Raw genomic sequence first — 24873 nt, 5'->3', positions numbered from 1 at the left:
TGATTTGTATTTCATAGGTGCAATTCAGATTAACTTTACTGCCTGAGTTCCAGCAAGTTTTAAACCGTATGTGTGCGAGTGTGCGTGAGTACTAGTCCAGCCGGACTACTACTAGAATTTTTTTCTTAATAAAGTTATTTTGTGTGAATGCAGTTGTCAATGGTACTTTAAAGAGTTTTAATTTTGACTTTACTTATTTTGAGAAAATCTCAATAGTGGGTTTCAGTATTTAACGAGTCCAGTAACCAACAGTCTTTTCTTTGCGCTGCAAAATCTCTCCTTTTTTGCATCTCATTGTACATTCTGATGTATACTACTGTTAATGGTTCTGGAACTTAAGGGTTATGAATACATAAGAAATAATTTTGATTTACCCCTTAAGTTAGATTAATATAACCCACCTTACTCTCCCTCACCTCCCCCATTACAAACCTGTAAATGGAGTCAGAGTACACTAATTCTTCTACCTGCAGGGTTAATGCCTACTTTGGACCGCCAAAGCTAATATTTCTATAAAAAAAGAAAATTTATGCTTACCTGATAAATTTGTTTCTTTTTAGACACGATGAGTCCACGGATCATCTTCATTACTTATGGGATATTCACCTCCTGGTCAGCAGGAGGAGGCAAAGAGCACCACAGCAGAGCTGTTAAATAACTCCTCCCTTCCCTCCCACTCCAGTCATTCGACCGAAGTTAGGAAGAGAAAGGAAAAGCCAAGGTACAGAGGTGTCTGAAGTTTATAATAATTAACAACCTGTCTAAAAGAACAGGGCAGGCCGTGGACTCATCGTGTCTAAAAATAAACAAATTTATCAGGTAAGCATACATTTTCTTTTCTTTTGAAAGACACGATGAGTCCACGGATCATCTTCATTACTTATGGGATACAATACCCAAGCTAGAGTACACAGATGATAAGGGAGGGACAAGACAGGGAACCTAAACGGAAGGCACCACTGCTTGAAGAACCTTTCTCCCAAAAGCGGCCTCAGCCGAGGCAAAAGTATCAAATTTATAGAATTTTGAAAAAGTGTGAAGAGAGGACCAAGTTGCAGCCTTGCAAATCTGTTCCACAGAAGCTTCATTTTTGAATGCCCATGAGGAAGCAACAGCCCTAGTGGAATGAGCCGTAACTCTCTCAGCAGGCTGCTGTCCGGCAGTCTCATATGCAAAACGGATGATACTCTTCAGCCAAAAAGATAGAGAGGTAGTCGTAGCTTTCTGACCCTTACGTTTTCCAGAGAAAATTACAAACGGATTAACGAAAGTCCTTAGTCTCTTGTAAGTAAAATTTTAAAGCACGGACCATGTCCAAATTGTGCAGAAGACGTTCTTTCTGAGGAGGAGGATTAGGACACAAAGAAGGAACCACAATCTCCTGATTAATGTTCCTATCTGAAACAACCTTAGGAAGAAAACCTAGTTTAGTACATAAAACTACCTTATCTGCATGGAAAATAAGGTAAGGAGAAGTGTATTGCAACGCCGAGAGCTCAGACACTCTACGAGCTGAAGAAATAGCAACAAGAAATAAAACTTTCCAAGATAACAACTTAATATCTAAAGGAATGCATAGGCTAAAACTGAGCCCCTTGAAGAACTTTGAGAACTAAATTAAGACTCCATGGAGGAGCAACTGGTTTGAACACAGGCCTGATTCTGACCAAGGCCTGACAGAATGATTGAACATCTGGAACATCCGCCAGACGTTTATGTAACAAAACAGATAAAGCCGAGATCTGACCCTTTAGGGAACTTTTTGAAACCCTCTTGGAGAAAAGACAAAATTCTAGGAATCCTAACCCTACTCCATGAGTAGCCCTTATATTCACACGAATAAAGGTATTTACGCCAAATGTTATGGTAAATCTTTCTAGTCACAGGCTTACGAGCCTGAATCATGGTCTCTATAACCGATTCAGAAAACCCCCGCTTGGATAAAATTAAGCGTTCAATCTCCAAGCAGTCAGCTTCAGAGAAATTAGATTTGGGTGAAGGAATGGTCCTTCCTCAACAGAAGTATCCAAGGTGGCAGAGATGACATTTCTACCAGATCTGCATACCAAATCCTGCGAGGCCAAGCCGGAGCAATAAGAATCACTGATGCCCTCTCCTGTTTCATTCGAGCAATGACCCGAGGAAGAAGCACAAATGGAGGAAATAGGTATGCAAGGCTGAAGGACCAAGGAACTTCCAGAGCATCTATCAGTTCCGCCTGGGGATCCCTGGACCTTGAACCGTATCTCGGGAGCTTGGCATTCTGTCAAGATGCCATGAGATCTAACTCCTGCCGACCCCATTTGAGAATCAGGCTGGAGAACACTTCCGGATGGAGTTCCAACTCTCCCGGATGAAAAGTCTGCCTGCTCAGAAAGTCCGCCTCCCAGTTATACACCCCTGGGATGTGGATTGCCGACAGATAGCAAGAATGGGCCTCCGCTCACCAAATTATCTTGGTTACCTCGGTCATCGCTAAGGAACTCCTCGTTCCCCCTTGATGATTGATGTAAGCCATTGAAGTTATGTTGTCCGACAGGAATCTGATAAACTGGGCCAAGGCTAACTGAGGCCAGGCCAGAAGAGCATTGAAGATCACTCTTAGTTCCAGGATGTTTATAGGAAGAACAGACTCCGCCCGAGTCCACACTCCCTGAGCCTTTAGGGAACCCCAGACAGCTCCCCACCCTAGAAGGCTGGCGTCTGTTGTACGATTACTTCCATGCACTGGGCCACTGACGGCCGAGGAGTGGACTGAAGGGCTCGACAGGTATAGAGAATCTTTGATTTCCTGACTTCTGTCAGAAAAATCCTCAGATATAGAATCGTTTAGAGTTCCCAAGAAAGTCACCCTTGTATTCGGGATTAATTAACTCTTTTCCAGATTTACCTTCCACCCGTGAGTTCTCAGGAAGGATAGCACCACGTCGGTATGAGATCTTGCTTGTTGAAAAGATGGCACCTGGATTAGAATATCGTCCAGATAAGGCGCCACCGCAATGCCCCGTGGCCTTAGAAGAGACCCAAGAACTTTTGTGAAAATTCTGGGGGCCGTGGCCAGACCGAAAGGAAGAGCCATGAACTGGAAGTGTTTGTCTAGAAAAGCAAACCTCAGGAACCTGTGATGATCTCTGTAGATAGGAACATGTATATATGCATCCTTTAAATCCACTGTCATCATAAATTGACCCTCCTGGATCAATGGAAGAATGGTACGAATAGTTTCCATCTTGAATGACGGAACCCTGAGAAACTTGTTTAGACTCTTAAGGTCTAAGATAGGTCTGAAGGTTCCCTCCTTTTTGGGAACTACAAACAGATTTGAATAAAAACCCTGCCCCTGTTCCTGTACTGGAACGGGAACAATCACTCCCAGGGAGGAGAGGTCTCTTACACAATGTAAGAACGCCTCTGTTTTTTTTTATCTGGTCTGCAGATAGTCTTAAAAGAAGAAACCTGCCTCTGGGAGGAAAATCTTTGAACTACAATTTGTATCCGAGACACTATTTCTACTGCCCAGGGATCCTGAACGTCCCGAACCCAAGCCTGAACGAAGAAGGAAAGTCTGCCCCCTACCAGATCTGGTCTCGGATCGGGGGCATGCCCTTCATGCAGTCTTAGATTCAACAGCAGGCTTCTTGGATTGTTCACCCTTGTTCCAAGACTGGTTGGGTCTCCATGTGGGTTTAGATTGTTCCTGCTTAGAGGAGGAAAAGGAAGAATTTCCCCTGAAATTCCAAAAGGAGCAAAAATTACTCTGTCGTCCTTTTTGTTTGTTTCTCTTATCCTGAGGGAGGAGATGACCCTTACCTCCCGTGATATCAGAGATAATTTCCGTCAGGCCAGGTCCAAACAAGGTCTTCCCCTTTTAAGGAATCGCTAGAAGCTTAGATTTAGATGACACGTCCGCAGGCCAAGGTTTTAACCATAAAGCTCTGCGGGCTAGGATAGAGAACCCCGAACTCTTAGCTGCCAATTTTAATAAAAGCATTAGCTAACTTCAGAGCTTTAATCCTGTCTTGGATCTCCTCTAAGAAAGTTTCAGTCCTGAGAGACTCAGACAGAGCATCAAACCAATATGCTGCCGCACTAGTGACAGTAGCAATGCACGTAGCTGGCTGCAATAGCAGACCCTGGTGAACATAAATCTTTTTAAGTAGACCCTCCAACTTCTTGTCCATGGGATCTTTAAAAGCACAACTATCCTCAATGGGAATAGTAGTTCGCTTTTCTAAGGTGGAAATAGCCCCTTCCACCTTAGGAACCGTTTGCCAAGCCTCTCTGAAAGAGTCAGCTATAGGAAACATCTTTTTGAAAAAAGGAGAGGGAGAGAAGGGAATACCTGGTCTCTCCTATTCCTTAGAAACAAACAATCTCTGAAGCTCGCTTTGGCACTGGAAAAACATCTGAATAAGAGGGAACTTCGAAATATCTGTCCAATTTACTCGACTTCGCAGGAGCGCCCACTACTGTGGAATCACAGTCGTTTAAAGTAACCAAAACCTCCCTGAGTAACAGGCGGAGGTGTTTAAACCTGAAATACACAACCTCCGAATCAGTCAAAGGCAATTAACTTTCCGAGTCTGAAATTTCGCCTTCTTTTTTATTTTATTTTTTTAAATATCTTTTTATTGAGGTTCACCTTAGGATACAACATAGTCAACTCAGAAAATTAAATCTTTGTGTGTACATAGATATGAATTTACATAACATATCCTATATCGTACATGTATTAGATTTCTCCCACACCGGGATTGCATGTATACAGAAAAAATGAAACAAAACTTGTTCTTGACCTCACTTTTTCCAAACTTAAACTGGTCCTTCCAAAAAGACAAAAAAAATCTGATTTGCATACATTAGTTTTTACTAAATTAGAGATCTATGTGCCTCAACATCAAAAAACATCAGAAACGCACAAAACGCTGAAGCGTAAGGGAGAGGAGGCGGGGGGGGGGGGCAGGGCGGAAATAAAAAAAAATAAAAAAAATTCTCTCTCTTTTTTTTCTTTTTCTCCCTTTCTTTTCCCTTATAATCGCACCCCTACATACATTAACCTATATCAACTGGCCCTCTCTGTGAGCCAAGACCTAGGCAATACACCGGATACAATCAGGTTTAAGAATGGTACTGCATTCTGAAAAGGCTTTAAAAAAATAACCCTGCTGCTCTGGTGTCCAGGAGCTAATAAGGCTTCCCCATTTTTTAAAATAATTCTTAAACTGCTTTTCTGAATCAGCCTTGAGGTTCTGCCTTTCTACAAACATCTGGGTTTTGATAATATTGGTAACTTCCCTCATACAGGGAGTTTCTCTTTGTCTCCATTTTTTTAAAAAGCAGGCTACGTGCTACTAGTATAACTAGATTAACCAACTGTCTGTCCCCCTTATTGGCCGACTTTTTTAGGAAAAATATATGTTCTGCCTGTAACTCAATTTTACTCTGGAGATAACAGTTCAACCAGTGCTGAGCCTTTGCCCAGTATTGCCTTACTTTTGGGCAACTCCAAATACAATGTAAAAGATCTGCCCCTGCCCGTGTACATTTAAAACAGCTCCCTGTCTTTGACTCCGTCCATTTGGCCATTCTAGCTGGGGTCAAATAAAAGTTATTTATGATTTTGCACTGTGATTCTCTCCAGCTAATACATGAAGTCGCCTCGGCTGTAAGTTTAACACTTTCTAATATATCCTCTCCTTGTAACCTATCAAAATATTTATTAAATTTTTCCTTGGCCAGGTTGATATGTTCCAATCCCTTCTTTGTCAGAATTTTTTGATACCACCAGGAAATTGAACGTTTCCCTGCTTGATAGAGTTTTAGACCCGGAGCTATTTGAAACAATCCCCAATCAGTTGCCACTTCTCTATAATGGCGTACCTGCAAGTATGCATAGAAGTTATTATTTGGGAGGTGATATTGTTCTACTAGACTCTGAAAGGTACAGGTCTGGCCATCCCTATCATTTTTTAGCTGCGCAGAATAACTTAGGCCTTTCTCCCTCCAGTCAAAAAATACTTTATGGTTACGCCCTGCTGGGAAATCCACACACCCAATAATCGGTAAATATGGGGACACACGAAATTCCTGTCCCACTAAAGAACACTATAGCTGCCACCCTTTAATAATATTAGCAAATGTTAACATTCCATCTACATTCTGGGGTAGCTTCCTATATGGACAATGTAACATGGCTAGAGGGCTGAAAGGTCTGATCAGCTCCGCGTCTAACTTATAATATGTTACGTATTCTGATTTGGTAAGCCAATCTAATCCGAATTTGGCCAGGGCTATTAGATTATAATGTTTAATGTTTGGAATAGAGAACCCTGCATATACTTTGGAGTTGCTCATTTTATCTATAGAGATTCTTGGTCTCTTTTTCCCCCAAATAAAGGAAGAGCAGGCTTTATTGTATCTAGTTATATCTTTCCTTGTAACGAGGAGGGGTAGGTTTTGCAACAAAAATAAGATTTTAGGAAATATAATTGTCTTAATTATCATGCATCTGGCCGAGATTGACAGAAAAAGTAGATTCCATTTATTAAGATTAACTTGAATTTTATCAAAGAATTCCTTAAAGTTTAATTGATACCATTCCCTAGGATTCCTAGTAATCTTGATCCCTAAGTAGTTGATGGCCTTAACTTCCCTGAAAATATAATTGCAACTTTGCCTTGTTTTATTGACCCATAATAGCTCTGATTTTTTAGGGTTAATTTTGTAACCAGAGAAGGTGCTATATTCTGTAATAATTTTCAGGACACTTGGGATAGAGTTTACTGTATCTTGCAGGAATAGGAGTATATCATCAGCATATAGAGAAATGAGTAATGTCTCCCTACCAATCTTAACTGGTTGTATTGTCTGCCGCAGGTATACTGCCAAAGGTTCCAAGGCGAGATCAAATAAAAGTGGGGATAATGGACAACCCTGACGGGTTCCTTTTTCTAAGATAATGTGTTGCGTTAATTCCCCATTCACTAGAAGCTGTGACCTTGGTTCCTTGTAGACCATTCTCACCAGATCAACCAACCGGCCAGAGAAACCGAACTTTTCAAGAGAGGTTATGAGATGATTCCATTCAATGGAGTCAAAAGCTTTTTCAGTGTCGATGGTAATTAAAGCAAAATCTTTTTTCTTGGTGTTATGAAAATCCATTCTGCACTGTTGGCCGATCTGGTAAAAATGGTCCACTGCTGTCAGTACTCTTCTCATGTTCCGAACCGAATTCCTGTTCGGGATGAAACCTGCCTGGTCTGTGTGTATCAATTTGCCTATAACACTCTTTAATCTGTCAGCAATAATGGACATCAAGATTTTATAGTCCTGATTTAACAGGGAGATTGGACGATAAGCAGATAACTCATCTGGCTTTTTGCCCTTCTTATGTATCAAAGTGACAATTGAATCTGAGAAGTAGGGGGATTTTAAAGCTTGAGATAAGAAATAATCATATAGATTCTTTAATGTGATGCCAATTTTGGCTGATAGAATTTTGTAAAATTCGATCGGGAGACCATCAGGGCCTGCTGCTTTTCCAGATTTTATCCTTTGTATTACCTTAGCTATTTCTGACTCTGTTATAACCGCATTAATATGGTCTAGATCCACTGCTGATATATTAGGTAATTTAATTTTTTCCCAAAATTGTGCCTTAGCCCTTTCATTTATTCCGCCGCTAGTATAGATGCTATGAAAATACTTGTAAAATGCTTCCCTAATCTCTGCAGATTGAGTTATTACCTTATTGCCATCTTTTATTGTTGTTATGGTATTTTTCTTTTGTCTGAACTTTACCATTTTAGCCAGATGCTTGGCTGAAACCCCCTGATATCCTTGAAACTTAGACCTCGCCTTAAGATCTTCCCCTGCCCATTTCTCTCTGAAAAAATCCTCCCTTTCGTTTTTAGCGGAGATATATTTACTCCATGTAGCTTGATTCGAAGATTGGAGGTATATGTTGTATGCATTCCTAAGCTGGTTAGTGAGTTGTAACTCTCTTGCTCTCAATTTACGTATTAACTTGACCATATATCCCTTAATTTCTCCATGCATGACTGGTTTCCCTGCTTCCCAGAAAGTTTCCGTTTTGTTAATATATTCTTTATTCAGGTCACAGTACTCTAACCATTTTATATTTAACCAGTTAGTAAACTGTATATTTTGACTCATATAAGCAGGAAAATTAAACGAATTCCCAGGTCTTCTAACCCTCTTATCTGGCCAAACCCATAAACTTACAATGGCATGGTCAGATAGCAATGTCTGCTATTTGGGTTTCAACTTCAAGCTTTGCTATTTGCTGACTTATCAGAAACAAATCTATGCGAGAAAAGCTTCTGTGTGCCTTCGATTCGCATGTGTATACCCGATCTCCGGGTGTTGCTGTCGCCAAATGTCATTCAATTTTAATGTCTTAATATAATTCCTAAAAAATTTGGCTTCTCTATTATTTGCTTGACAGCCTCTAACCCTAGACCTGTCCATCTCTGGGTATAACGTAAGATTCATATCTCCAGCTATAATCAAGTTCTGCTCTAAATGTGGTATGAGTTTCTGTTGGATCTTTTGCCAAAAGCTTTTCTCAAGTTTATTTGGGGCGTATATATTGCAAAAGGTCCAACAGACGCCTTCTATCTGCATCTGGAGTACTATGTACCTACCCTGCAGATCACACTCTTGTTTTAGAATTTTATAATTAACCTTTTTTTTTATGATAATAGCAACCCCACACTTACGCTTATTACATGCGGTAGCTACAATTTCTGCCACCCAGTTAACTTTCAATTTTACTATTTCGTGATCCTTCAGGTGCAGTTCCTGCAAAAAAATAATATCAGGCTTCTCCCCTTTCAGCATTCTCAAAACATTCTTCCATTTAATGGGGGAGGTTATACCCCCCACATTCCACGACACTAACTTTAGGGATTCTGACATTTTAATCTATACTAAAGAAAACAAAAACAAAAAACAGAATTTATGTTTACCTGATAAATTACTTTCTCCAACGGTGTGTCCGGTCCACGGCGTCATCCTTACTTGTGGGATATTCTCTTCCCCAACAGGAAATGGCAAAGAGCCCAGCAAAGCTGGTCACATGATCCCTCCTAGGCTCCGCCTACCCCAGTCATTCGACCGACGTTAAGGAGGAATATTTGCATAGGAGAAACCATATGGTACCGTGGTGACTGTAGTTAAAGAAAATAAATTATCAGACCTGATTAAAAAAACCAGGGCGGGCCGTGGACCGGACACACCGTTGGAGAAAGTAATTTATCAGGTAAACATAAATTCTGTTTTCTCCAACATAGGTGTGTCCGGTCCACGGCGTCATCCTTACTTGTGGGAACCAATACCAAAGCTTTAGGACACGGATGAAGGGAGGGAGCAAATCAGGTCACCTAAATGGAAGGCACCACGGCTTGCAAAACCTTTCTCCCAAAAATAGCCTCAGAAGAAGCAAAAGTATCAAACTTGTAAAATTTGGTAAAAGTGTGCAGTGAAGACCAAGTCGCTGCCCTACATATCTGATCAACAGAAGCCTCGTTCTTGAAGGCCCATGTGGAAGCCACAGCCCTAGTGGAATGAGCCGTGATTCTTTCGGGAGGCTGCCGTCCGGCAGTCTCGTAAGCCAATCTGATGATGCTTTTAATCCAAAAAGAGAGAGAGGTAGAAGTTGCTTTTTGACCTCTCCTTTTACCGGAATAAACAACAAACAAGGAAGATGTTTGTCTAAAATCCTTTGTAGCATCTAAATAGAATTTTAGAGCGCGAACAACATCCAAATTGTGCAACAAACGGTCCTTCTTTGAAACTGGTTTCGGACACAGAGAAGGTACGATAATCTCCTGGTTAATGTTTTTGTTAGAAACAACTTTTGGAAGAAAACCAGGTTTAGTACGTAAAACCACCTTATCTGCATGGAACACCAGATAAGGAGGAGAACACTGCAGAGCAGATAATTCTGAAACTCTTCTAGCAGAAGAAATTGCAACTAAAAACAAAACTTTCCAAGATAATAACTTAATATCAACGGAATGTAAGGGTTCAAACGGAACCCCCTGAAGAACTGAAAGAACTAAGTTGAGACTCCAAGGAGGAGTCAAAGGTTTGTAAACAGGCTTAATTCTAACCAGAGCCTGAACAAAGGCTTGAACATCTGGCACAGCTGCCAGCTTTTTGTGAAGTAACACAGACAAGGCAGAAATCTGTCCCTTCAGGGAACTAGCAGATAATCCTTTTTCCAATCCTTCTTGAAGGAAGGATAGAATCCTAGGAATCTTAACCTTGTCCCAAGGGAATCCTTTAGATTCACACCAACAGCTATATTTTTTCCAAATTTTGTGGTAAATCTTTCTAGTTACAGGCTTTCTGGCCTGAACCAGAGTATCGATAACAGAATCTGAGAACCCTCGCTTGGATAAGATCAAGCGTTCAATCTCCAAGCAGTCAGCTGGAGTGAAACCAGATTCGGATGTTCGAACGGACCCTGAACAAGAAGGTCTCGTCTCAAAGGTAGCTTCCAAGGTGGAGCCGATGACATATTCACCAGATCTGCATACCAAGTCCTGCGTGGCCACGCAGGAGCTATCAAGATCACCGACGCCCTCTCCTGATTGATCCTGGCTACCAGCCTGGGGATGAGAGGAAACGGCGGGAACACATAAGCTAGTTTGAAGGTCCAAGGTGCTACTAGTGCATCCACTAGAGCCGCCTTGGGATCCCTGGATCTGGACCCGTAGCAAGGAACTTTGAAGTTCTGACGAGAGGCCATCAGATCCATGTCTGGAATGCCCCACAGCTGAGTGACTTGGGCAAAGATTTCCGGATGGAGTCCCCACTCCCCCGGATGCAATGTCTGACGACTCAGAAAATCCGCTTCCCAATTTTCCACTCCTGGGATGTGGATAGCAGACAGGTGGCAGGAGTGAGACTCCGCCCATAGAATGATTTTGGTCACTTCTTCCATCGCTAGGGAACTCCTTGTTCCCCCCTGATGGTTGATGTACGCAACAGTTGTCATGTTGTCTGATTGAAACCGTATGAACTTGGCCCTCGCTAGCTGAGGCCAAGCCTTGAGAGCATTGAATATCGCTCTCAGTTCCAGAATATTTATCGGTAGAAGAGATTCTTCCCGAGACCAAAGACCCTGAGCTTTCAGGGATCCCCAGACCGCTCCCCAGCCCATCAGACTGGCGTCGGTCGTGACGATGACCCACTCCGGTCTGCGGAATGTCATCCCTTGTGACAGGTTGTCCAGGGACAGCCACCAACGGAGTGAGTCTCTGGTCCTCTGATTTACTTGTATCTTCGGAGACAAGTCTGTATAGTCCCCATTCCACTGACTGAGCATGCACAGTTGTAATGGTCTTAGATGAATGCGCGCAAAAGGAACTATGTCCATTGCCGCTACCATCAAACCGATCACTTCCATGCACTGCGCTATGGAAGGAAGAGGAACTGAATGAAGTATCCGACAAGAGTCTAGAAGTTTTGTTTTTCTGGCCTCTGTCAGAAAAATCCTCATTTCTAAGGAGTCTATTATTGTTCCCAAGAAGGGAACCCTTGTTGACGGAGATAGAGAACTCTTTTCCACGTTCACTTTCCATCCGTGAGATCTGAGAAAGGCCAGGACAATGTCCGTGTGAGCCTTTGCTTGAGGAAGGGACGACGCTTGAATCAGAATGTCGTCCAAGTAAGGTACTACAGCAATGCCCCTTGATCTTAGCACAGCTAGAAGGGACCCTAGTACCTTTGTGAAAATCCTTGGAGCAGTGGCTAATCCGAAAGGAAGCGCCACGAACTGGTAATGCTTGTCCAGGAATGCGAACCTTAGGAACCGATGATGTTCCTTGTGGATAGGAATATGTAGATACGCATCCTTTAAATCCACTGTGGTCATGAATTGACCTTCCTGGATGGAAGGAAGAATAGTTCGAATGGTTTCCATCTTGAACGATGGAACCTTGAGAAATTTGTTTAAGATCTTGAGATCTAAGATTGGTCTGAACGTTCCCTCTTTTTTGGGAACTATGAACAGATTGGAGTAGAACCCCATCCCTTGTTCTCTTAATGGAACAGGATGAATCACTCCCATTTTTAACAGGTCTTCTACACAATGTAAGAATGCCTGTCTTTTTATGTGGTCTGAAGACAACTGGGACCTGTGGAACCTCCCCCTTGGGGGAAGCCCCTTGAATTCCAGAAGATAACCTTGGGAGACTATTTCTAGCGCCCAAGGATCCAGAACATCTCTTGCCCAAGCCTGAGCGAAGAGAGAGAGTCTGCCCCCCACCAGATCCGGTCCCGGATCGGGGGCCAACATTTCATGCTGTCTTGGTAGCAGTGGCAGGTTTCTTGGCCTGCTTTCCCTTGTTCCAGCCTTGCATTGGTCTCCAAGCTGGCTTGGCTTGAGAAGTATTACCCTCTTGCTTAGAGGACGTAGCACTTTGGGCTGGTCCATTTCTACGAAAGGGACGAAAATTAGGTTTATTTTTTGCCTTGAAAGGCCGATCCTGAGGAAGGGCGTGGCCCTTACCCCCAGTGATATCAGAGATAATCTCTTTCAAGTCAGGGCCAAACAGCGTTTTCCCCTTGAAAGGAATGTTAAGTAGCTTGTTCTTGGAAGACGCATCAGCTGACCAAGATTTCAACCAAAGCGCTCTGCGCGCCACAATAGCAAACCCAGAATTCTTAGCCGCTAACCTAGCCAATTGCAAAGTGGCGTCTAGGGTGAAAGAATTAGCCAATTTGAGAGCATTGATTCTGTCCATAATCTCCTCATAAGGAGGAGAATCACTATCGACCGCCTTTATCAGCTCATCGAACCAGAAACATGCGGCTGTAGCTACAGGGACAATGCATGAAATTGGTTGTAGAAGGTAACCCTGCTGAACAAACATCTTTTTAAGTAAACCTTCTAATTTTTTATCCATAGGATCTTTGAAAGCACAACTATCCTCTATGGGTATAGTGGTGCGTTTGTTTAAAGTGGAAACCGCTCCCTCGACCTTGGGGACTGTCTGCCATAAGTCCTTTCTGGGGTCGACCATAGGAAACAATTTTTTAAATATGGGGGGAGGGACGAAAGGAATACCGGGCCTTTCCCATTCTTTATTAACAATGTCCGCCACCCGCTTGGGTATAGGAAAAGCTTCTGGGAGCCCCGGGACCTCTAGGAACTTGTCAATTTTACATAGTTTCTCTGGGATGACCAACTTGTCACAATCATCCAGAGTGGATAATACCTCCTTAAGCAGAATGCGGAGATGTTCCAACTTAAATTTAAACGTAATCACATCAGGTTCAGCTTGTTGAGAAATGTTCCCTGAATCAGTAATTTCTCCCTCAGACAAAACCTCCCTGGCCCCATCAGACTGGGTTAGGGGCCCTTCAGAACCATTATTATCAGCGTCGTCATGCTCTTCAGTATCTAAAACAGAGCAGTCGCGCTTACGCTGATAAGTGTTCATTTTGGCTAAAATGTTTTTGACAGAATTATCCATTACAGCCGTTAATTGTTGCATAGTAAGGAGTATTGGCGCGCTAGATGTACTAGGGGCCTCCTGAGTGGGCAAGACTCGTGTAGACGAAGGAGGGAATGATGCAGTACCATGCTTACTCCCCTCACTTGAGGAATCATCTTGGGCATCATTGTCATTGTCACATAAATCACATTTATTTAAATGAATGGGAATTCTGGCTTCCCCACATTCAGAACACAGTCTATCTGGTAGTTCAGACATGTTAAACAGGCATAAACTTGATAACAAAGTACAAAAAACGTTTTAAAATAAAACCGTTACTGTCGCTTTAAATTTTAAACTGAACACACTTTATTACTGCAATTGCGAAAAAACATGAAGGAATTGTTCAAAATTCACCAAATTTTCACCACAGTGTCTTAAAGCCTTAAAAGTATTGCACACCAAATTTGGAAGCTTTAACCCTTAAAATAACGGAACCGGAGCCGTTTTTAACTTTAACCCCTTTACAGTCCCTGGTATCTGCTTTGCTGAGACCCAACCAAGCCCAAAGGGGAATACGATACCAAATGACGCCTTCAGAAAGTCTTTTCTAAGTATCAGAGCTCCTCTCACATGCGACTGCATGTCATGCCTCTCAAAAACAAGTGCGCAACACCGGCGCGAAAATGAGGCTCTGCCTATGATTTGGGAAAGCCCCTAAAGAAAAAGGTGTCTAAAACAGTGCCTGCCGATATTATTATATCAAAATACCCAGAATAAATGATTCCTCAAGGCTAAATATGTGTTAATAATGAATCGATTTAGCCCAGAAAAAGTCTACAGTCTTAATAAGCCCTTGTGAAGCCCTTATTTAAGATCGTAATAAACATGGCTTACCGGATCCCATAGGGAAAATGACAGCTTCCAGCATTACATCGTCTTGTTAGAATGTGTCATACCTCAAGCAGCAAGAGACTGCTCACTGTTCCCCCAACTGAAGTTAATTGCTCTCAACAGTCCTGTGTGGAACAGCCATGGATTTTAGTGACGGTTGCTAAAATCATTTTCCTCATACAAACAGAAATCTTCATCTCTTTTCTGTTTCTGAGTAAATAGTACATACCAGCACTATTTCAAAATAACAAACTCTTGATTGAATAATAAAAACTACAGTTAAACACTAAAAAACTCTAAGCCATCTCCGTGGAGATGTTGCCTGTACAACGGCAAAGAGAATGACTGGGGTAGGCGGAGCCTAGGAGGGATCATGTGACCAGCTTTGCTGGGCTCTTTGCCATTTCCTGTTGGGGAAGAGAATATCCCACAAGTAAGGATGACGCCGTGGACCGGACACACCTATGTTGGAGAAAAGGAAAAAAAAAGAAAAAAAAAAAAAAAAGGGACCGCCCATTCTCCCCCCCCCCCTTTCCGCAGCCTTTTATTATACTGGATAAATTAAAATTCTGATACATTCTTTTTGCCTTTAATAACCTTGCAACATAGAAATTCCCCCTTAAACATTTAAAATTCATATACATTCTTATTGCCTTTAATGACCTAATAACATGAAAATACCCATTCAGACCTCTATGTTATTCTCCTGACAGAACTCTTGTGCTTCTTTTTCCCTTCAATTGTTAATGTTTGTAGTTTCCTGAAGTGTTGCATGATATTAATTTTGTCCTGAAAATTCAGGTACCTGATTAGAACCATTCTGGGACGTGTGTTTCCATCTGTGTAGGTCCTAACACTTCCTACCCTGTGCGCTCGTTCTACCTGGAGTGTGTCCCTATCTGCCTGCATCCCTAATAACTTAGGGAGTGTAGTTGTCGCAAATTTCAAAAGGTCCTGAAACTCTCTACTCTCTGGGAGTCCCACTACCCTAACATTGTTCCGGCGGGATCTGTCCTCCAGATCTTCCACCTTTAACATAAGAGCCCTAATTTTATCTGTATTTTCCTTCATATTTATGTCTTGGATATTTAATTTATCTTCTGTTTCTGAGACCCTAGACTCTATTTCTGCCATTCTGACTGAGAACTGCCTGATCTCCTGTGATAAATCTGCAATATCCTTCTTCACCAGTTCAAACTGCGGGAGTAAAAGATCCGCAAGTTGATTTATAGTCATTTGTGTGTCTTGATTTATAGAGTGGCTTTCCAAACTAGCCTCAATGCCAGCTTCTTTGCCTAATCTCTGTTTCCTATCTTGGCCTAATCTCTGTTTCCTATCCTTTCTTAATGGCATGGCGGGGGACTTATTTTTCGTGCTTGTCATGAATTTGTCCATCGAGATTGACAGGGCCTATTCCTTAAAGTGGCTACAATATATACACTTCTATCTAGGGCAGTGATAGTCTGACTTTTTTTTTTTTTTTTTTGTACTCTAATTATACATATATCTTGTTTTGTGATCCTATTTTCCAACTGTTCTCCTATACCTGGAAATTCTGTATGGTTTCTAATTTTAGAATTTTGTAAGAGGTATAAGCTTTATAGGCCAATTTAATGATCTTAATGTGAGATGACCACCCACCCCCTTTTTAGTGTACTCTAGCTTGGTTAAACAATACCCAGCCCACTGTTTCGTGGGCGTCCACGTCTCCCGCCTGACCACTCAAGTGAGGAGAGCAAAAGAGAAGAACTGAAAGTGAGAAGAGAGAAAGAGGAGAAAACGAGAAAGAGAAAAATAGGAAAAAAGGAGAAAAACAAATAGGGTCTTTAGTCGTGACAGAGATATATTATGCTTCCTAGCTCAGACCTCTGTCTACCCTTCCCTGTCTCTTCCTCCTGGCTCCTTCCCCTTATTATCTGTATTAAAATTGTAGATAATACCCTGTGGCAAAAACTGTAATAGATAGATAACTTAGTAAGTGTTTCACTTGTATACAGATTCTAAAATTAGTTTCTCTATTCCAAAGCCGTGGCCTATACGCCAATGTAATTTGGCTTGTGCTTTTTATCTGTTTCCTTAGGTTTTAATAAAGAAGGGCAAAACACCTCTCTATGTAATACGGTTTTTCCGTCTTATACTACCGTCCAAGTACTCCGGTTTTTTTAAATTATCCCCCTGGTAGTTAGACTGCAGAGACCTGCTATATACCTCTTACAGTAGCCTAATATTCAACTTTTCTACTGGGCTGGTGGTTTGTATGATATATTATGTTTAGCTTACTGCATATTTCAAATATATACGACCATTCACCTTTACATAGAGGACAACCAATCAAGCAGATAGGAGGATATACCATATGTCAGAAAACAAAGGCTTTTGCACAGTTATATACAAACAAACAAGAAGACAATGCCTTGCTAGTACTATATTAGCATCATATCCTTGAACCAAATAAAAGCCTGCAATCTAATCTTCTAAATTCTATTTATACACAAATTCTGCTGGTTCAACCTGCTTGATGCCGGGGCTGTTACTTGTCAGTCCCTATCAGGGAAACACATTCTTATGATATTCCTCAGTTTTCAAATGAGTCTTAACACATTTATCAGTCCTCTTGCATCAGGCAAACCCATGTCCTGCCCTTGACCGCCTTGAAGACTCTTTACAGTCTGATATTGGCAAGCAGTTCTTGCTAACTTTAGTTATCCTCTTTGACAGCAAGGCATTTGTTACAGAAAGTTTAATCACCTTAGCTTTTCATATATGTAAGCCTTCTTTGCCCGTCCAGTTACACTAATATAGGCAATACTCCTTTTTCTTAATACCCTTATGGAAAAGGTGGTAGTCCGTTATTATAACAGAAATCATCAACCTTGGCTTCTTAAGGAGAGATCCAACACTCTGTGGCAATATTAATTATAAAGGTGGGTCCGCCACTTACAATGAGCCAAACTGATATACCTTGCAGAGTTAATACTTTTTGCTTAAAAATAACTCCTGGTCTTACGGTGAACCGGCCCTTTTTAGCTGCACTTCAGGGTAGACAATAGTCAAATATCAGCCGTTTTTGCTCCCTCTTACTTACCCCTGGACCTCTTCACGGTGTCCTGGGCTATGACACCTTCTGGGCAGCTCTCTCTCTGCTGTTTTTTCTCGGGCTATGCGTACTGCTTAGGGCCTCCGTCTTCTAGCGCGATCAAGTGCACGCTCCTCGCACACTGCCCGGCCCGTAGAGATGACGTCATCTGCCTATGCCGACTTACCGGGGGGTAAGATATTGCTGCACTTAGCTGTTTCCACTGGACCACGGTTCCTTCTTCGCTGGTGAGTCTTTTTCTTGACCGCTACTGCAGCTTGTCTTCGGATACTGGCGGCGCTCCACCTGGGCTCGTTCTTGGCCTTTTCCCAGCTGGTCTTGCAGCTGGTCTCGTTACCTTGAGAGCAGCAACTTTCTCCACACACAAGGCCTCTCTCTAGCGGCTCCAACACCTTTCCAGGCACCCTGCGCTTCTGTATACCTTGTTCTCTTTCGGTGCCGCTTGGCTTGTCTTTTATGTGGATTTTAGTTTATCTGTGGGTATGTTGGGAGCCGACAAACTTAGTCCCTTTACTCTGCTCTCTGCACTCCTGCCATCCCCACAAATATATTTTGTGGCTGATTCCAGGCAGCCTTTAAGGGATCTATGGGCTTCCTCCTACCACATCAATTCCCCCAGGCAGGGTACTTCTTTACCCCAACAATAGGGCACTGTGGCTGGGTGTCTGCTAGTATATTGCTCCACAGTCCCGGGAGCTTGGAGCGTGCACTCCTTCATCCACGCTCCACCCACAGGAAGTCTCCCCGGAAATTTCGCCTTCTGATGGAACCTCAATACCCTCCATCTCAGTTCCCAGGGAGGGTACATCCGAGATTGCCACCATTGCATCAGAAACTTCACTGACTGCATGTATGTCTTTCCTCTTACGTTGGCCTTGTAACATTGGAAAAGCAGACAACGCATCAGAAATTGTGGAAGACATAAGCGCAGCTATGTCTTTTAAGGTAACTCCAGCAGGCACTAAAGCGGGAGTACAGGGCATTGCTTGTGCGGGCGTTAAAGTTTGGGACGCTTGGGGAGAAAGCTGCGGCATACTCTGAATCTCGTCAGACTTCTGAGAAGCATCCGCTTTTTAAAAATTTTGCTCATGAAAAATCTTTTCCCTATAACAAAGCCCTCTCAATACATGAGGGACAGAAAGGGATTGATGGTTCCACATTTGCATCCAAACACATGGAGCAAGTAACATTTTGCACGGCTCCTATGTCCATACTGAGGCACAATAAAATGACAATGTAATAAAACTTTACTTTTACACAAAAATAATTTATTACAATAAAACGTTACTGTCCCTTTAAAATTTAAAAAGAAACTTTTTTACTACATGAAGAAAAAATGTGCCCCAAAATAAAATCATAAGTTAATCAAATTATTTTAACTCAAAAAATTGTTTAATTATCTAAACCATTACTGTGCCTTTAAAATGTAAAAGGTAATCCTTTTTACTGCTTAGGAAAAAAAGAACGTACCCTCAGCTAAACAAAGTAAAATTTCAGACACCCTAAAACCTCAGCAGCTCTGCCGAGGCACCTACCTGCCAACCGGGCTCACTGCTATATTTTTAGCGATCCGGATGATAAGGGCTCCAATAGCGCTAAAACCGCTTGCTCTATTTATTCAAAAACCATGCGGTTCTAGTGCGACACTGTTCAGACGTCCATGACACACCAGACAAGGCTGAATACTGCGCAGCTTACAGGAAGCGCGCAAAACGATAGCCCCGCCCATCGTGGGCGCTACTAAAAACACACAACCCGACCAGCTTCACAGTTAGAATAAACCGTTAGGGAAATTAAACACCATAAAGAAAAATAAGCTTAGCTCCTAGCCCCAGTGCCTGTACGTATGCTGTCTAAAACCCTCCATACACAGAGAGCATGATGTCCCAACATAAAGAGCCCCATGTCTGAGCCTTATATGTTATAGGTATATAATTAAAGTGCCCACTTTCCTCTGAGTTTTGCATCCTCCCAGAATAAAAAAGTCAGCACTTACCTTAATCCTGTCCGACAGCAGGACAGTCCAGCAGGTTTAAGAGGTCCTCTCCCTCCCATAGCCCTGTGGAAAATGATAAAGCCTGAGTAAAATTGCTTAGGCCATCAGGATAAGGGCAGCATAAAATGTATGGGAGGAGCAGTGAGAATTATGTCCCACAAGTTCCCATTGCTTTAAAGCCACCAAAAGCTCTACTGAAGAGACTGATATGGACTACAGCTACATCCTAGAACAAAGCAGCACAATCTTGCACTACTTTAAAAATAATAAACTCTTGATTGAAGAATCTTTTCTAACACCTAACTTTACCTCTTCCTAGCACTAACGTAGGCAAAGAGAATGACTAGAGTGGGAGGGAAGGGAGGAGTTATTTAACAGCTCTGCTGTGTTGCTCTTTGCCTCCTCCTGCTGACCAGGAGGTGAATATCCCATAAGTAATGAAGATGATCCGTGGACTCATCGTGTCTTTAAAAAGAAAAACATAGGAGAGTACAATGACCGATATGTGTGCCAATCCCTCTAAAAGAAGGGCTTCAAGGCGAGGGGTCTTATATGATGTAGACATGAAGCTGATGTGATTTTATGGCAGAAAGTGAGACTGCAGGGCTAGGGATATGATGTGGTTATATGGCAGACAGTGAGGCTGCAGGGCTAGGAATATGATGTGGTTATATGGCAGACAGTGAGGCTGCAGGGCTAGGGATATGATGTGGTTATATGGCAGACAGAGAGGCTGCAGGGCTAGGGATATGATGTGGTTATGTGGCAGACAGCGAGTCTGCAGGGCTAGGGATATGATGTGGTTATGTGGCAGACAGTGGGGCTGCAGGGCTAGGGATATCATGTGGTTATGTGGCAGATAATGAGGCTACAGGAGCAGGCATATGACATGGTAATATAGCAGACAGTGAGGCTGCAGGGCTAGGGATACGATGTGGTTATGTGGCAGACAATGAGGCTGCAGGGCTAGTGATACGATGTGGTTATGTGGCAGATAATGAGGCTACAGGAGCAGGCATATGACATGGTAATATAGCAGACAGTGAGGCTGCAGGGCTAGGGATACGATGTGGTTATGTGGCAGACAATGAGGCTACAGGAACAGGCATATGACATGGTTATATAGCAGACAGTGAGGCTGCAGGGCCAGGGATATGATGTGGTTATGTGGCAGACAATGAGGCTACAGGAGCAGGCATATGACATGGTTATATAGCAGATAGTGAGGCTACAGGGCCAGGGATATTATGTGGCAGACAAAAGAATTGCATATATTTCTTCAAAATACATGTTTTTTTGTATTTTTGTCATCATCATCATCAAGTCATAAATATTCAGCTTTATTAAAGGGACAGTCTACTCCAAAATGTTTACTGTTCAAAATTATAGATAATCCCTTTATTACCCATTCCCTAGTTTTGCACAACCAACACAGTTATATTAATATACTTTTTACCTTTGTGATTACCTTGTATCTAAGCCCCCTTATCAAAGGGCAATTTATTATCTAGTGACTTGAATTTTTGCCAATTAGTGCTGGTTCTTGCACAACTCCACGGGAGAGAGCACAATGTTATCTATAAGACACACCTGAATTAGCAGTGTCTTGCTGTGAAATTTGAATAAAAACACTTGCAATAAGAGGCAGTCTGTAGTGGCTTAGAAACAGTCCGAAATTTAGAGGTTTAAATGTTATAAAGTATATTATTATAAAAATGTTGGTTGTGCAAAGCTGGGAAATTGGTAGTTAAGTTGTTATCTATCTTTTAAAACAATAAAAATTTTGGAGTAGACTGTCCCTTTAATTATCAAAACTGATGCAAAATCGAGGCTGGAATGTCTGGCTATTATATAGTATTACTTTAGTAATGAGCTTCTAAAAAGACAGACAGTTGCTGGGTAAAAAGGTGAATGGAAACTAATCAGATATGAGCTGCTGTATCAAAGCTACTCTGGGTTTATGTCCCATTAATCTTGAATAAGTATATTAAGAGAAAACAAACAGATGATGATATTTTTTTTTTCTTTACTTATTTTACATCACTTCTTGTATTTGTGTTTTTTATATTCAACAGCTCATCTGTGTGGTCAGTTTCTCTGGCTCAGGATTATATGGCACGTGACTAAATGATATACTGCAGTTGTGCAGATCATCAGTCTCATTTATAAAACTACAAAATGTTATGAAGAGCTGTTTAGAAGGAAGAGCATATAGGTAACATTATGTATCCTAGATATGAGAATAATTAGCCCATCTCAAAAGAGATAATATAATCTGTTATAACCCATGTTTTTAATCACATCAATGAAAAAAAATAATAATAATTAGGGATACGATGCATCAACTTACAACTATTGTTGTATCGTGGCTCCAAATCTTCAATAATTGCTCGTTTCTTTTGGAGTTCGTTATTGGCTTCATGAAGTTTCTCTCTTTCCCCCAAAAATGTATATAAAAAGAGAAAAAAAGTATTTGCAAACATTCTAGAACAAAACATTTTCAATGTGTTAAAAGGACATTAAATAGACTTTAAAGGGACATGAAACCTAATTTTTTTCTTTCATGATTCAGATAGAGAAACATAATTTATGCTTAGCTGATAAATTTCTTTCTTTCTGGATATGGTGAGTTAACGGAATCATCAATTACTAGTGGGAATATCACTCCTGGCCAGCAGGAGGCGGCAAAGAGCACCACAGCAAAGCTGCTATATATGTCACTTCCCTTACCCATAACCTCCAGTCATTTAGCCGAAGGGAAAATGGAAAAAACAAAATGTATGCTTACCTGATAAATTTCTTTCTTTTGCGATGTACCGAGTCCACGGATTCATCCTTACTTGTGGGATATTGTCCTTCCTAACAAGAAGTAGCAAAGAGAGCACCACAGCAGAGCTGTCTATATAGCTCCCCCCTTAACTTCACCCCCCAGTCATTCGACCGAAGGCCAAGGAAGAAAAGGAGAAACTATAAGGTGCAGAGGTGACTGAAGTTTTTTAATAAAAAAATACCATCTGTCTTGAATAGACAGGCCGGGCCGTGGACTCAGTACATCGCAAAAGAAAGAAATTTATCAGGTAAGCATAAATTTTGTTTTCTTTTGCATGATGTACCGAGTCCACGGATTCATCCTTACTTGTGGGATACCAATACCAAAGCTTTAGGACACGGATGAAGGGAGGGACAAGACAGGAACCTAAACGGAAGGCACCACTGCTTGCAAAACCTTTCTCCCAAAAATAGCCTCCGAAGAAGCAAATTTGTAAAATTTTGAAAAAGTATGGAGCGAAGACCAAGTCACAGCCTTACAAATCTGTTCAACAGAAGCATCATTTTTAGAAGCCCATGTGGAAGCTACCGCTCTAGTAGAATGAGCTGTAATCCTTTCAGGAGGCTGCTGTCCTGCATTCTCATAAGCCAAACGGATGATGCTTTTCAGCCAAAAGGAAAGAGAAGTCGCCGTAGCCTTGTGACCCCTACGCTTTCCAGAATAGACAACAAACAAAGAAGATGTTTGACGAAAATCTTTGGTTGCCTGTAAATAAAATTTCAAAGCACGAACCACGTCCAAGTTGTGTAACAGACGTTCCTTCTTAGAAGAAGGATTAGGACACAGAGAAGGAACAACAATTTCCTGATTGATATTCCTGTTAGTAACAACCTTAGGTAGGAACCCAGGCTTTGTACACAAAACCACCTTATCAGCATGGAAAACCAGATAAGGCGAATCACATTGTAATGCAGATAGTTCAGAAACTCTTCGAGCTGAAGAGATAGCGAATAAGAAGAACACTTTCCAAGATAAAAGCTTAACATCTATGGAATGCATGGGTTCAAACGGAACCCCCTGAAGAACTTTAAGAACTAAATTTAGACTCCATGGCGGAGCAACAGGTTTAAACACAGGCTTAATTCTAGCTAAAGCCTGACAAAAAGCCAGAACGTCTGGAACATCTGCCAGACGCTTATGCAACAGAATAGACAGCATATATCTGTCCTTTTAGGGAACTAGCTGACAATCCTTTCTCCAATCCCTCTTGGAGAAAAGACAAACTCCTAGGAATCCTGATTTTACTCCAGGAGTAGCCTTTGGATTCGCACCAAAAAAAGATATTTACGCCATATCTTATGATAGATTTTCCTGGTAACAGGCTTTCGAGCCTGAATCAAGGTACCTATGACCGACTCAGAGAAACCTCGCTTTGATAGAATCAAGCGTTCAATCTCCAAGCAGTCAGTTGCAGAGAAATTATATTTGGATGCTTGAATGGACCTTGAATGAGAAGGTCCCGTCTCAATGGCAGAGTCCATGGTGGCAGAGATGACATGTCCACCAGGTCTGCATACCAAGTCCTATGTGGCCAAGCAGGAGCTATCAAGATCACCGAAGCTCTCTCCTGTTTGATTCTGGCAATCAAATGAGGAAGGAGAGGAAATGGTGGAAACACATAAGCTAGGTTGAACGACCAGGGTACTGCTAGAGCATCTATCAGTACAGCCTGAGGATCCCTTGACCTGGATCCGTAACAAGGAAGTTTGGTGTTCTGACGAGACGCCATCAGATCCAATTCTGGTGTGCCCCATAGCCGAACCAGTTGAGCAAACACCTCCGGATGGAGTTCCCACTCCCCTGGATGAAAAGTCTGACGACTTAGAAAATCTGCCTCCCAGTTCTCTACTCCTGGGATATAGATCGCTGACAGATGGCAAGAATGAGCCTCTGCCCATCGGATTATCTTTGAGACCTCTATCATCGCTAAGGAGCTCCTTGTTCCGCCCTGATGATTGATGTAAGCCACAGTCGTGATGTTGTCCGACTGAAACCTGATGAATCTGGCCGAAGCCAGCTGAGGCCATGCCTGGAGAGCATTGAATATCACTCTTAATTCCAGAATATTTATCGGTAGGAGAGCCTCCTCCCGAGTCCACAAACCCTGTGCTTTCAGGAAACTCCAGACTGCACCCCAGCCCAGAAGGCTGGCGTCTGTCATCACTATAACCCAATCTGGCCTGCAGAAACACATTCCCTGGGACAGATGATCCTGTGACAACCACCAAAGAAGAGAGTCTCTGGTCTCCTGATCCAGATTTATCTGAGGAGATAAATCCACATAATCCCCATTCCACTGATTGAGCATGCATAGTTGCAGTGGTCTGAGATGCAAGCGAGCAAACGGAACTATGTCCATTGCTGCTACTATTAGACCGATTACCTCCATACACTGAGCCACTGACGGCCGAAGAATGGAATGAAGAGCTCGGCAGGTGGACAAAATCTTTGATTTCCTGACCTCCGTCAGAAATATTTTCATGTCCACCGAGTCTATCAGAGTCCCTAGAAATGAAACTCTTGCGAGGGGGAAAGAGAACTCTTTTTCACGTTCACTTTCCACCCGTGAGATCTTAGAAAGACCAAC

At 42.1% G+C, this 24873-nt stretch overlaps 1 protein-coding gene across 1 annotated transcript in view; it reads right to left on the bottom strand.

The window, feature by feature from the left end:
* Positions 1-24873, bottom strand: part of LOC128649466 (protein Hook homolog 3-like) — a 227087-nt gene that overhangs the window by 19491 nt on the left and 182723 nt on the right. The window contains 1 exon segment of the mRNA XM_053702748.1: positions 21807-21889. Within this exon segment, the coding sequence (XP_053558723.1) occupies positions 21807-21889 (83 nt within the window).

The sequence above is a fragment of the Bombina bombina genome, chromosome 2 (assembly GCF_027579735.1).
Source record: "Bombina bombina isolate aBomBom1 chromosome 2, aBomBom1.pri, whole genome shotgun sequence".
Taxonomy (NCBI): Eukaryota; Metazoa; Chordata; class Amphibia; order Anura; family Bombinatoridae; genus Bombina; species Bombina bombina.
This window is presented reverse-complemented; position numbering and strand designations above follow the sequence as displayed.